The 13,722-nt window shown below is 36.6% G+C and overlaps 2 protein-coding genes across 2 annotated transcripts; one reads left to right on the plus strand and one right to left on the minus strand.

The window, feature by feature from the left end:
- Positions 1–387: 387 nt before the first annotated feature.
- Positions 388–8,722, minus strand: LOC108225100 (ribosomal RNA-processing protein 8). Its single transcript, XM_017399915.2, has 9 exons — positions 8,434–8,722; positions 3,050–3,111; positions 2,908–2,959; positions 2,666–2,780; positions 2,436–2,530; positions 1,168–1,274; positions 974–1,088; positions 844–888; positions 388–743 (listed from the first exon to the last, which is right to left on the minus strand). The coding sequence occupies exons 1-9, from the start codon at positions 8,614–8,616 to the stop codon at positions 675–677; spliced, it is 843 nt and encodes a 280-aa protein (XP_017255404.1). The 5' UTR covers positions 8,617–8,722; the 3' UTR covers positions 388–674.
- Positions 8,723–10,362: 1,640 nt separating this feature from the next.
- LOC108226693 (chalcone isomerase-like protein 1) lies at positions 10,363–11,691 on the plus strand. Its single transcript, XM_017401687.1, has 4 exons — positions 10,363–10,746; positions 10,835–11,075; positions 11,159–11,250; positions 11,342–11,691. Exons 1-4 carry the CDS (start codon positions 10,428–10,430, stop codon positions 11,473–11,475), a joined length of 786 nt encoding a protein of 261 aa, XP_017257176.1. The 5' UTR covers positions 10,363–10,427; the 3' UTR covers positions 11,476–11,691.
- Positions 11,692–13,722: the final 2,031 nt, after the last annotated feature.

Genomic DNA, 13,722 nt, shown 5'->3' on the forward strand with positions numbered 1-13,722 from the left:
TTCGTTTTTGTGCATTACGGAGTCTTCCAAGTCAATTACCTCTCGTCTAATCATCTTCATGATTAGGAGTCACTAATACTCAATTAACATCATCCGTGTCGAAGTAAAATGATATAAAATGTCTACTGACATCATTAAGAAGTAAAACTAAAACACAATTGAATTTGATGTGTATCAATTAGGCATATTCCTTTTCTAACAAAACAAAATTTGAGGCATATTATTACTACTGGTTTGCATATAAGATTTCGATCAACGATTTTGTGATCACTTAGATGTACTTGTGGACGGATGAGGGGAAAATCATATTCGATTAGAATGGTGTAGATTGAAAATAATACATAATTCTATGATATTTTAGGCACTTTTTAATAAAAAGAGCGAATGTATTTGGCAGAAAAGAAAAAGAAAAAAAAGGAGCTACTGTATTATACAAAAAAAAAAAAAAGATGATGATTTTCGACTTCATCAGCTTAACAGAAAGCTTAAATCAAATTCCTAGACAGAGAACTCGGTACAAATACAAAATCACAACTTCGTACAAGTATAAGCTCTTGGAGCAAGCACATACCAATGACTCATGACGAACCACATTGAGTTACAGTCTATAGCATGCCTATCCAAGTTCAAACAACTTATTGAGCAGGACGTCTACTCCAAACCGTTTCCTGCCCTCATCGCCGCTTGTACAAACAAGGTTTCAGCGAAGGCCACTTAATTTCTTTCTTTGATTTTAACTTCTCCTGTTGAATAAATTAGGGAAGCTGTGTTAAACCAATTCATGAATCAATAGTGGTCATAGACCTACAGGAATCTGTATGACATCTGCAAAAGCTATTTCACCTTTTTCTTGTAGTAGAAAAGTATAAACATTTTATTTGAGAAGTCCTGCACATAAGACACAAAACTAATTAGACAAATACGGAAAAACATTAAACAAATTCAGGAATGAAAAAGATGATTGTATGTTCACCTTTGATACAGAGTAGAATCCTAGTTCACATATTGCTTTTGAAAAATTATTTGGATCTGCTCCCCCATTGGTAGGATCAAATCTGCTCTTCACTTCTGCTATCAAAAGCCAGCCACTGTTCTTTTATGATTAATCAAAAGAAATGCTTGGAAAAAAATCGAATTTACAAGTCTTATGTGAAAAGATTTGGATACCCTGGTTTAAGAACTCTTTGTGCTTCGCAAAGGTAACTAGGGAAGTTTGTCCCCATCAGTGAAAGGCAGAAAACAGCAACATCAATTGATGAAGTCTCTAGAGTAGTCTACATCCCCAATCAAGCTTGATTAGTCAATGAGGGACCAAGGCATCATCACAGAGTTCAGAGCAACAGAACGATGATCGAGGAAATATGAAATAACTATATGGGTCATTTGATTCGAGCACTTTAGGTATCAGGTATGGGTTTCATTCATTCCAAACCAATACAGGCCATCGCTCTTGTTTGGTTGATAAAAAATTATTCTGAAACCCATACCTCAAACCCTCAAGGTATGAGTTTTTCGTGTCCAAGGGGGAGGCACATTGGTATGAGGTATTTTTCTTTTATTTCATCTCTAGTTATAGGATTACATGTAATTTGTTAATACAGAATTTAAATAATGACTTAAAATATATGAAAACATTAATTAAAATAATATTTCAATTATTTCAAAATAATGACTCAAAAATATTTTCATTCCACCGTCCAACCAAACGCATGATATCAACAATGATACCTCAACCCCGTACCACCTTAACCCGATTCCCGGGTCCAACCCCATATCACCTCCCGAACCAAACGACCCAAAAAGGACTTTAATCTAAAGATTATGAGTCCTAAATTGCAAATGTTAATCACGGACAGTTATGCATACTAACAAATTTGCTATATGGAAGCGAGTATTGAAATTAGTACATGATCAGGTTATGAATTACTTAGATAGTCAGATGAGGTTAACAAAATTTAGTAGACAGAACCTCACCAAGACTCATTTGACTCATTTCATTATATAAACTAATGTCTAATGATTAGCATGATACATTGTGACCAACTGATGCTTTCAACGAAGGAGAGATACTTTTGACAGAAGATACTCAACAGAAGTTTTAATTCAAGATTCTGACCCGGATTACATAATATCAAAACAATTCAGTTCGACTTCTATAAATGCAACGACATTAAGATTATAATGAGCTTTGCCTCTAGCCACACCCAAACTGGGCAAATAAGTAACCTCACTACTCTTGCTGTTATGCTTCAGGTTGTACTACCCCCATAACTGACCATGATTATAGATTTTTGATTAACATGATAGCAAAATCTGTAACAATTCCAAAGTTTTTTTTTACATTATCAAATGAACTAAGCAAAGTCCATTTAATATTTAAGAGCAAAAATAATCAAGTTTTGATATAAGTATCCAAATTGAGGAAGAGGACATACATTTGCCATATCACAGGCCACTACAGAAGAATTGTGGGCAACAAGATCAAAAGAGAAAACTTTATTCTTCACACTTCTAGAAAGGCGAGCATCCCCTGTCAAATAATGCAAAGTGATGATGATGATCATGACACGTGAAATAGAAAACAACAAATTCTAACAATCATATATGCCTACATAAATAAATTTAAAACTTCAATAAGGTACAAGGAGTGCGTCTAGGATCTCACCACAGCCAAAATCGGCAACAACTAAAGAGGGGCTGTGATCTTTTAGCCATTGAATAATGATGTTAACAGGTTGCTCCGGCCAATGGGTCATTTGTTCTTGATATCCTACATGATACTGCCCAAGTAGATTAACAGAAATAAATACAAAAACTTAATTTCTAATCCCATAAACTAAAATGTAAAAAAGATATAATTTTGCCCCATGAGTAGTCTGTAATCACAAAAGATGTAAACAAGATTACCATGTTAAACAAAGAAGGGTCATCTTCAAAGTAATTAAGTGCCTCCTCTCCCCTACCGTACAAAGAAAGAACAATCAGTAAATGTGTGTGTGTGTGTGTGTGTGTCAAATTCAAGCAAATAAAGAGTTGGATATATACATACGAGCAAGTATAGAGCTTCTCATTTATCATTCTAAAATGTCCTCCTGATAACCTTGCTTTCATCTGCAGACAAACACACCCACTGTAACACTCTATTACACACACACACTGTTCAGTATATTAGTAGTGAGAAGAATCAAGAGAAGAAGCGGGAAAAACAGAGTGACAGCTGTGGTCCCGAAATGACAGCTCAGCAAAGTAGTGGCAGTTAGTTTTAGAAGTTAGTTACAGAGTTGGTGTGTATATATTAGATATCTGTGTGTTACATTTCATTCAAGTAGAATAGAAACAAAGTAGAAAGCTATGTACAAACACATTTTACAGAGCTTTAATGGAGTCTTCTTTCTTTCATAATTAGCTTTAGTTTACAGTTGTGACATGGTATCAGAGCGTCTCGATCGCGTCTAATCATTCCGCATCTCCTTTGTGACTTCAGATAAGCCGTTCTTTCTGATCTCACATCTGGTGTTTTTTTAGGTTTTCTTGCTGTTTCAGATCTGGTTTTTCGTTCTTTGATCAGAGGTGTAATTCGTGGTTTAATTGCTCTTCTGGTACTTGTTGTTGTGATTTACTGCTTGTTTGTGCTGTGATTTGTGTTAATCAACACGATTCTCTCCAAATCTTGCTTGAATCTGCTGTGATTCTGTGTTTTTAGTCATGTCTACAGTTGCGTCCTATTCATCTGCTACGATAGGTTCTATAACTGCAATTGATGTTAATCATCCATACTACATTCATCCTTCGGATAATCCAGGCTTGATACTTACTACTGTGCTTCTTGATGAGCACAATTATAGTCAGTGGCAACGTGCCATGGATATTGCTCTTTCTTCCAAGTTTAAGATCGGTTTTGTGGATGGAACTTATACTTCACCTCCATCTACATCCAATTTGTATGGACATTGGAACAGGTGTAACAATATGGTGACATCCTGGCTCCTTAATTCTGTGACTGAATCTATTCGCAATAGCATTCAGTATATGAAATCTGCAAAGGCAATTTGGGATGAATTACGTATTCGTTATGCTCAGACTAATGTGCCTAAATTGTTTGCCCTCAGGAAAGAACTGTCTCATCTCTCTCAGGATAGTTTGTCTATTTCTGCCTACTTTACTAAATACAGGACATTGCAAGAAGAATTGTCTTCTATGACTACTTCTCCTAGATGCTGTGGCAAGTGTACCTGTACAATCAATGCTCAACTGGATGCTCATGAACAGTCTTTACAGTTAGAGCAGTTCTTGATGGGACTAAATGACACGTTCACTTCTATTCGTGGACAGATTCTTTTAATGAATCCATTACCTTCTCTTAGCAAATGCTATTCCATACTGTTGCAAGAGGAAAATCAGAGAGGGATTGCTAGTAGTTCTCATCCATCTGCTGACAGTGTAGCCTTAGCAGTCAAGTCCAAGACTACATTTGTGAAAGGAGTCAAGAAGGCTCAGTCTGATGTGCTTATCTACTGTGACTACTGCCACATGCAAGGACATGCCAAGGATAAATGCTTTTGTCTGCATGGTTATCCTGAGTGGCACAAAATGTATGGTAAACCCAAGCCTAAGCCAAAACATCTGTCCAACAGGAATGCTGTAGCTGCTCAAGTCTCTCAGAGTGCTGATAATTCTCAGACAAAATCTACTATATCTCAGTCTGATGCATCAACTTGCAACTTTCAATTTTCTGAAAGTCAGTACAAGCAACTTCTACAGCTACTAAATCATACCTCTGTTCAACCAGCTGCTGAGACAAATCCATATGCTACTGTCAATAGTACTCAGTTTGCAGGTACATTTCTGCATTTTGCTAGTCATGTGCACAATAATTCCTACAAGGATTTTGAGTGGATTGTTGACACAGGTGCCACTGATCATGTAACACCTCATCTACATCTATTGTCTGATATTGTGACATGTCAGTCTCTATTATACCTTCCTAATGGTCACACTGCACCTGTCACTCATATGGGATCTATCTCTATTAACTCTCATATTACACTTCACAATGTACTGTGTGTGCCTCAGTTTCATTATAACTTGTTTTCAGTCTCCAAATTTGTGACTGATTCAGTGTCTTCTATTGTGTTTAAGAATGATTGTTGCTTTCTTCAGGCCCCTACCTTGATGAGGGACCTAGAGATTGGTAAAGCTGTCCATGGTCTCTACATTCTAAATGCTTGCAAACTATCTTCTACATCCTCTTGTTCAGCTGTTGCCTCTCATTCGGCAGATACTAATCTCTGGCATGCAAGAACTGGCCATGTGCCTATGTCTGTTCTGAAATTGTTTCCTTTTCAGTGTAAATCTTCTGTCAATCACACTTGTGATATTTGTCATCTGTCAAAACAAGTTAGAAATCCTTTTGCTAATAGTGAGTCTTGTAGTTCAAATGTGTTTGATCTTGTCCATATGGACTTATGGGGACCATATCGAATTAAGACTCATGGCAGTTGTTCTTATTTTTTAACAATTGTTGATGACATGTCTCGTGCTGCATGGGTTTTTCTGCTACCAGATAAAATTGGTGTTAGTCGTATTATATCTGATTTTCTCAGTTATGTTATAAATCAGTTCAAGACATCTGTTAAAGTTGTGCGTTCAGATAATGGTACTGAGTTTGTTAATCAAACTGTGACTAACTTGTTTGCACAAAATGGTGTGGTGCATCAAACCACGTGTCCTTACTCTCCACAACAGAATGGAATTGTGGAGAGAAGACACAGACATCTTCTAAATGTTGCACGAGCCTTACGGTTTCAATCCAATGTTCCTCTTACTTTATGGGGAGACTGTGTGTTAACTGCTTGCTATCTTATTAATCGAACACCCACACCTGTACTTCAAGGCAAGTCACCATATGAGGTGCTGTTTCATTCTAAGCCAGATTATTCTCGCCTTAGAATATTTGGCTGCCTGTGTTATGCAACTACAGTTCCTCAACCAAGTGACAAATTTGCAGCAAGAGGAATTAAAGGAGTTTTCTTGGGGTATCCCTATGCTAAAAAGGGATATAAAGTTCTAAATCTGCAGACCAGACAAGTCTTTGTGTCCAGAGATGTGTATTTTGATGAAAGTCAGTTTCCGTTTCAACAAATTACTTCTGACATTGCCTTGAAAACCACTCCACTGTTTGTGAACAACTCTACTGTTGAATGGGAGTCAGATCCCATCACATGCTATCCAACTCCCAGCAGTATCAATACTGATACTAGTGAGCAGAATATGCAATCTTCACCTACAGTATCTGTTAATACAGATAATTCTGAGTCTACAATACCTATCAGTGAAGCTACTACTCATGTAGTAAGACCTCAAAGACAAAGGCAAGCTCCTGTCAAGTTTAAAGATTACACCAATCTGCCACCACAACTGCAGAATACTGTAACTCAAAACTTGACTAATTGTGTCTCATATTCTGCATTTGACAAGTCATATCAGCATTTTTTGGCTAATATTTCAAAAATTCAAGAGCCTCAGACATTCAATCAAGCCAGTAAATCAAGTGAGTGGTGCACTGCAATGAATACTGAGTTAGCTGCTATGGAAGCTAACCAGACCTGGCAAATTGTACCTCTCCCACCTAACAAAAAGGCAGTTGGCTGTCGATGGCTGTTTAAAGTGAAGTATTTGCCTGATGGTCAAATAGACAGGTACAAGGCACGTCTTGTAGCCAAGGGATTTACACAAACAGAAGGTTTGGACTACTTTGATACGTTTGCACCAGTAGCCAAAATGGCAACCTTTCGTGTTGTTCTTGCACTGGCAGCAATGAATAATTGGTCCATCACACAGCTTGATGTTACCAATGCCTTTTTACACGGCTTCTTGCATGAAGAAGTGTTTATGGAAATTCCTCAAGGGTATCCCATTCCACTAGAGGTCTTACAGCAATTTCCAAATCAGAAGTTAGTGTGCAAACTTATTAAGTCAATATATGGGCTGCGTCAGGCTCCTCGAGAATGGTTTACTATACTTTCTGATGCTTTGCTTGAATTTGGATTCACACAAACCTTCAGTGACTCAAGTTTATTCGTTTTCAAGAAAGACAATAAGCTTGTTGTGTTACTAGTGTATGTGGACGATATGGTATTAACAGGTAATGCACCTGACTTAATGACTCAGGTCACTCAATTTCTTGCTACCAAATTCAAAATCAAGGATTTGGGCCCCTTGAAATACTTTCTGGGGATTGAAATTGCTCGTTCAGCTGCTGGAATCTATTTGGATCAACGTAAGTACACTATGGATATCATCAAGGATGTTGGTTATGAGGAGGCCAAGACATCTTTAGTACCTTTAGATCAGAACCACAATCTGACAGCAGAGTCCAACTCTCCCTTGCTTGTTGATATCTCTGCTTATAGGAGGTTGATTGGGCGTTTGATTTATCTGACTATTACTCGCCCAGACTTATCCTATTCTGTACACATACTGGCTCAGTTCATGCATAAACCACAAGAAATTCACTGGTTGGCTGCTCTTAAGTTGGTTAAATATCTAAAACAAACATGTGGCCAGGGTATCCTGTTGTCATCCAACTCCTCATTCAATCTGCGAGTGTTTACGGATGCTGATTGGGGAAGCTGCAAACAGACTCGGCAGTCTATCACTGGCTTCTGTGTCACATTGGGGTCTTCATTAGTCTCCTGGAAATGCAAACGCCAGCATACTGTTTCACGCTCCTCAGCAGAGGCTGAGTACAGAGCAATGGCAGATTCATGCTGTGAAGTTACATGGTTGTTATCACTATGCAAAGAGTTGTATGTACCTAATCTCACTCCTGTCTCTCTATACTGTGACAACCAGTCTGCTCTTCACATTGCCTCAAATTCAGTGTTTCATGAACGTACAAAACACATTGAAATTGATTGCCATCTTATTCGTCAGAAGATTAAACAGGGAATTGTGGTTACACATCATCTTCCGTCCACAGAGCAACCAGCAGACTTATTCACCAAGGCCTTACCTTCATACCAACTGCGTTATTTACTCTCCAAGTTAGGTGTGTTCAACCTGTTTCATACACCTAACTTGAGGGGGGATGTTCAGTATATTAGTAGTGAGAAGAATCAAGAGAAGAAGCGGGAAAAACAGAGTGACAGCTGTGGTCCCGAAATGACAGCTCAGCAAAGTAGTGGCAGTTAGTTTTAGAAGTTAGTTACAGAGTTGGTGTGTATATATTAGATATCTGTGTGTTACATTTCATTCAAGTAGAATAGAAACAAAGTAGAAAGCTATGTACAAACACATTTTACAGAGCTTTAATGGAGTCTTCTTTCTTTCATAATTAGCTTTAGTTTACAGTTGTGACACACACAAATAGAGAGAGAGGCAGGGAGAGAGGGGGAGAGGGAGAGAGAGAGAGAGAGAGAGGGAGGGAGAGACCTTATCGAGAAAAGAGACAGGCTTGGAGGATTTTCCAACACTAGAACTGGTGCATTTAGTTTGAGGAACATTAGTAGTAGAAAGCTTCTTCTTCTTCTCCTCCTCCTTGTTGGTGGTCTTGCTTCCTCTTTTACGTTTTTTGCTATTCTTAGTATTATTCACTTCTTCTTTTCCTCCTTTCATCTCTTTCAATTCAATTCACCAAAACCCCCCTTCAAACTCTATGCATTGTTTCTTGATTGCACTTGTGTGTGACAGAGAGGTTTTTAGGGTTCTTCAGAGCTGTTTCTCCGGCACTGCTGTAACGGGCCGATATTATTGGGTCAAAAGCCCAAACTCTCTTTTTGATTAATGTCAAAGATCCAGCTCTATGATCCACCTTTCTGTATTGGATCACAATGAGAAGTGAAGTAGTGATCACTTCTAATTCATACTTACTTTTACTTTTATGGGCCTGGAGATAAAAGACGGTGCTCATAGTCGAACCAACTTTGGGTTAGAGATATTTCTTTTTAGGAAATCGGTTGAAATTGGTCAAATAATCAATCGATAATTTGAATTTAAAACCCTTAATATCTAAAAAAACATAAGAAAATAAAAGAATTTATGAGTAAAAAATTAGAAACTAGAAAAGACAAACTTTGATATTAAAAAAAAAAAAATTTAGTGTTACATACATGAATAGAAATAACATTATTATTGAAATAATATATCTTTATAAAAAAAAAAGATTCTGATAAATACTCTATTTGGTTATTTCAATTGACTCAATTAATTAATTCATGAACAATTACCATCATCCATTAAACCCGACTGTGATTTCTTGCGACAGTCGAAGCTTGTGTGGTTTTAAAGTACATAATTTAGTACAATATTTATTGAAAAAACAGAATTAATCCAAAAACTTTGGAATTAGGACCGGCCTGAACCTCCAAGGTCTCTCGAGCTCAGGCAGATTAGTAAGAGGAGAAACGTGTGGCTTTTAAAAAAAATTTAAATTTTTTTCTGCAAGAGTTAACATCATTTTAAATTTATAAAATTATTGAATTACTCTTTAAAAATCTGAAAATATATAAAAAAAATTTAAAAATTTATTTATTATCTCTGAAAATTTTAATCCTACATCCGTCCTTGCTCGAATTCCTGTCAAAGCCAGGCTAAGCGAGCCTTTAAGGACCAAATTTTTTCTAATACTACTTTGATTGAATGGAAGCTACTTGATGCATGGTTGTCTAGGCTACTCATCGTCCAGAGATAAGACTGAGCTTGTGAAAGATAGACATTAATGCCCTGTATTTATTCAATGACACAGATATCAGATGATTTATATTACCCTTATCCTTTGTTTTTCCAAGACCACCTCTCCAATTTTATCATCTCATCTTCTAGATTTTTTTAGCGCCAAGACAAACGTTTGATCTCATCATTATCGTTATTACATTTTCTGTTATATAGTAAATCTTTAGCTAAGCTAACATCAAGCACATTGTACAAGTCACAACTCACATGCAAACAAGAATAGTTTGAAGCAATTTCTAATGCACAACCGGAGATCTAGTAAAAAGCACGAGAGACGATTAATATCTCGAATTTTCGACATCCCGTAAAGAGAGACCTACAACTATGTAAAAAGGTCATTGATAGTTTTATGGAACTCTTGTAATCATCCCTCAATACTTATAATCGTATTAAACCAGATCCAGGTATAAATGTGTTGATTCATTATTTTCTCGAAACCAGATCCTGATACACATTTATATCATGATCATGATCAGCTAGCAGAACCATCAATAAAATTTTGGATAATCAATACTTCAACAGAAGAGCGAGCCTTTGTGTACAACTTGCCCAATCTTAAATTGCTAATACCAAGGTAGGACACACACTAATTTATCTTTGTTCACCTCTATATAAAGCATGCACAACTGCTTTCCCAGACCAACTCAAACAAGCAAAACAAGAAAAAAACACAAAGCTCCATATCTATTTGAACAATGTCTACCACAGTAGAAAATGTTGTTGCAAAGACACCGGATGTCGAGATTGATCCCAAGAGTGCGGCTGAGAAAGTCACGAATGGAGCTGCAAAGGAAGGAAGCCACGAAAACGGAACAAAGGCCACAGCAGGAGCAGAGGAGGAGGCAAAGCAGGAGAATGTTCAGGAGCAGGTGGTTAAGAAAGAAGTGCCCCTTCAGCTCGAGCCCAAGAGTGGAGTTTCCTTCGCGGTTGAGTTGGATGATGGAAAGCAATTATTTGCTGCTGGTTTGAGGAAGAAAAGCATGTTTGGAGTTGGCATCAAAGTCTATGGCTTTGGTACCATTCTTTGGACATTTGTACTAATTTTTTCGCTTTCTTTAACTGTCTGTACATGTATAGTAACATTACGATGCCCGAATTGCAGGGATGTATACTGACAATGAGAAAATGAAAGAAGTTATGAAGTCGAAGATTGGGAAATGCCCAACAAAACCAACAAAAGAGATGTACCAAGCAGTGATCGACAGTGATTTTGGCATGACAGTGAAGATGGTGATAGTCTACACTTCACTCACCATGAGCATGGTCAAGAAGAGTTTCGATGAAGGTCTTGGAGCAGCTATCAAGAAACTCACTGGTGGAAAAAATGATGAACTCATAAAGAAGTAAAAACATCTCACAACTACCTCATAAACTTTTAATAACATCAATTGTGCAAAATCTGAATTATGCTAATTTCTTGATATAGGCTGTTGGGTGAAGCTTCTGATGACATGAAGCTGCCAAAAGACTCTGTCATTGAAATTACTCGCCTTCCGGGCTACACACTCCAGACAACAGGTAATGTCAAGTATCCGTAAATCCTCTATAAATATAGACGATGTCAAGTAACAATATCTGATTATGGTTTGTTTGATGTTTGGGGTTCTAGTGATGGGGAAGGTGGTTAGCAAGGTGGAAAGCGAACTTCTGTGCAGGGCCTATTGCTACCTCTACTTGGGTGAAGATCCACTGGACAAGGAAGCCAAGGAGAAATTTGGGACGTCCCTTCTTTCTCTGTTCTAGATCAAAGTGCAGATCTATCAGTTGTATGCATGGCTAGCTTTAGCACAAATAATGGCAGTGTCAAGTTTTTCCTTGTATGGCTGCAGCTTTGCTTAATAATGAGTAGTTGTCGGGTTTCTTTTTTAATCTGAACGAGTCCTACTCTTTTGTATCCTGTTCCAACTTCTATTTGTTAAAATCTCTAAATTATAAATGGGAAGGAGGTTGCTAATTTCAGCTCTTGGGTTCAAGTATCAAAATAAATGGCTTAGGCTAAGAAGCTATCATACTGAATCAGTGTTTTGAACAATATTTTGGTACAAGGAAGATAAACTGCAAGAGGGACAGGAGTCTTGGCCAAACTTGAACAAGATTATAATAGCTTGACTTTGGCAGAGAACTGAGGTTACATTAATCCAACTTCTAAACCAAGATACATATTTTCACTTAGCTCTTCTTTTCAATTTAACCGAACAAGGTAGAAGTTCAACCATGTTTTCGGATAACTCAGTTCTCCCAACAAATTTGCCTAATTAACTATGATTCAGCGATACATATAGCTCATTATACTCTAATTTTAGCCATGAAAATATAGAAAATTACATATCAGAAAATCAAGATAAAGAAGCTTGCTTAGTACCTGAACTCCCCCCAACCCCACCCCACCAGAGGCCTATCTATAATCTACCCCGATGAGATATGAAGAATGGTGCTGAAGCATCATTTCGATCATTTCTGTGTGCACACACATTCAATCCGTTTTCATTTAATTGCTCATGCATATGGTGAACAAGTTCACTACTATTCTACAATGGAATGCATGCTTCAAAAAATATCCTTATATTATTGTACCTATACGAAAAGGAGGGTATGACAGCCGCGATCAGACAGAGTTGATGTTACAGATCCCGCTGTACGTTGAATATAAGCTATAATATACAGCGGCTGTTGCCACTGCTCCAGTGACACCGGCAGCTACAAGAACTTGATGCTGCTCCCCCTTTCCTGCCTTCCCGTTGGTGCTTTGACAAGTTATCTGCTCTAGCTATCTGGTACTCCCTCCGTCCCAGTGAGATGTATACGTTCACTGTTTGCACGCATTTCGAGACTCCAATAAAGTATAGTTGCAAAATGTTTTTTTTTAATTTTTTTTTTTAATAAAAGTTTAAACATTATATTTTTATTCAGAAAAAGAAAATTTTTAAAAAGTGTTGTGGAGCTATACTTTAATGAAGCCTTAAAAAGCGTGCCAAAAAGTAGCGTATACAATTCATTGGGACGGAGGGAGTATTTTGATGCTAAATAAAATAAAGTACGGTTTTATAATTTATTTTAAAAATTATTTTCTGAATAAAAATTTAGCATTTAAATTTTTTATTAAAAAAAATTTAGAATAAATATTTAATAGAAGTATTAAAGTGCGTGTCGAGAGTGAAAAAATGTATAAGATTAAATGAGACAAAGAAGTATTAATATAAAAAGATGAAAATAAAAATTTATCTAGAAAGAAGACATCATATTTACATATTAAATGGTCTAAATATAGTATATTTTATAGGTATTGAGTATGCTTTTAGAAAAATAAGTCACTATTCTTTAGGAAATATATACTTTTTTCTAGAAAAAATTACTTGTATACGAAAAATAAAATGTGTGAAGCGAAATCTAATTTATTAAAAACAAAATAATCAAGTTTATTTTCATTTTATTTGCAAAATATGGAATCAAGTAGCTCACATTTAAGTTAGAATTATGAACAATATTAAGAAACATCTTATGGATAAATAAATAGTCTATATTTTTTTTTTAAAAAAAGGAGATAGTTCAAAAAAAAAAATAGTACATACAGCATCTACAAGAATAATCGAGTCGAACAAGCACAGAAAAAATTAAAATGCCTCTTCATATCCAAGATAAGACAAATAAGCGATGTTGAAATTGACGATGGAACATGTATAGATCCTTACTTTGTGTTCACCATCTTTTCCAAAAATTCCATTTGAGCTATCAACCACAAATGCAATTCCCGGAAGGCTTTTATTGATGAATCCAAACTAACTCTCACAAAAGAAGGAGAGAAAAAACACACACTCTCAACGCGTAGGAGATAATCGATCCACTCACAAATCCAAAAAGCCCTCTAGAAGCGAATAAGAATGAAAATCGAAAGTTTCGATGATATAGATCTAAGAGGGGTGTATTTAATTGGGATTTTAATGGATTGTTTTTAGTCTATGGATTTTAATGGATTGTGTCTGATTTTGATCT

The sequence above is a fragment of the Daucus carota genome, chromosome 6 (assembly GCF_001625215.2).
Source record: "Daucus carota subsp. sativus chromosome 6, DH1 v3.0, whole genome shotgun sequence".
Classification (NCBI taxonomy): domain Eukaryota; kingdom Viridiplantae; phylum Streptophyta; class Magnoliopsida; order Apiales; family Apiaceae; genus Daucus; species Daucus carota.

Excerpts from the sequence above, each read along its gene's own strand:
- LOC108226693 (XM_017401687.1), top strand. The coding sequence starts at position 10,428 with ATGTCTACCACAGTAGAAAATGTTGTTGCAAAGACACCGGATGTCGAG. Across the intron at positions 11,076-11,158 it reads AATGATGAACTCATAAAGAA|GCTGTTGGGTGAAGCTTCTG; the intron begins GTAAAAACATCT and ends TTCTTGATATAG. Across the intron at positions 11,251-11,341 it reads CTACACACTCCAGACAACAG|TGATGGGGAAGGTGGTTAGC; the intron begins GTAATGTCAAGT and ends TTGGGGTTCTAG.
- LOC108225100 (XM_017399915.2), bottom strand. The coding sequence starts at position 8,616 with ATGAAAGGAGGAAAAGAAGAAGTGAATAATACTAAGAATAGCAAAAAA. Across the intron at positions 2,781-2,907 it reads ACCCTTCTTTGTTTAACATG|TATCATGTAGGATATCAAGA; the intron begins GTAATCTTGTTT and ends CTACTTGGGCAG. Across the intron at positions 744-843 it reads TTTTCTACTACAAGAAAAAG|GAGAAGTTAAAATCAAAGAA; the intron begins GTGAAATAGCTT and ends TTTATTCAACAG.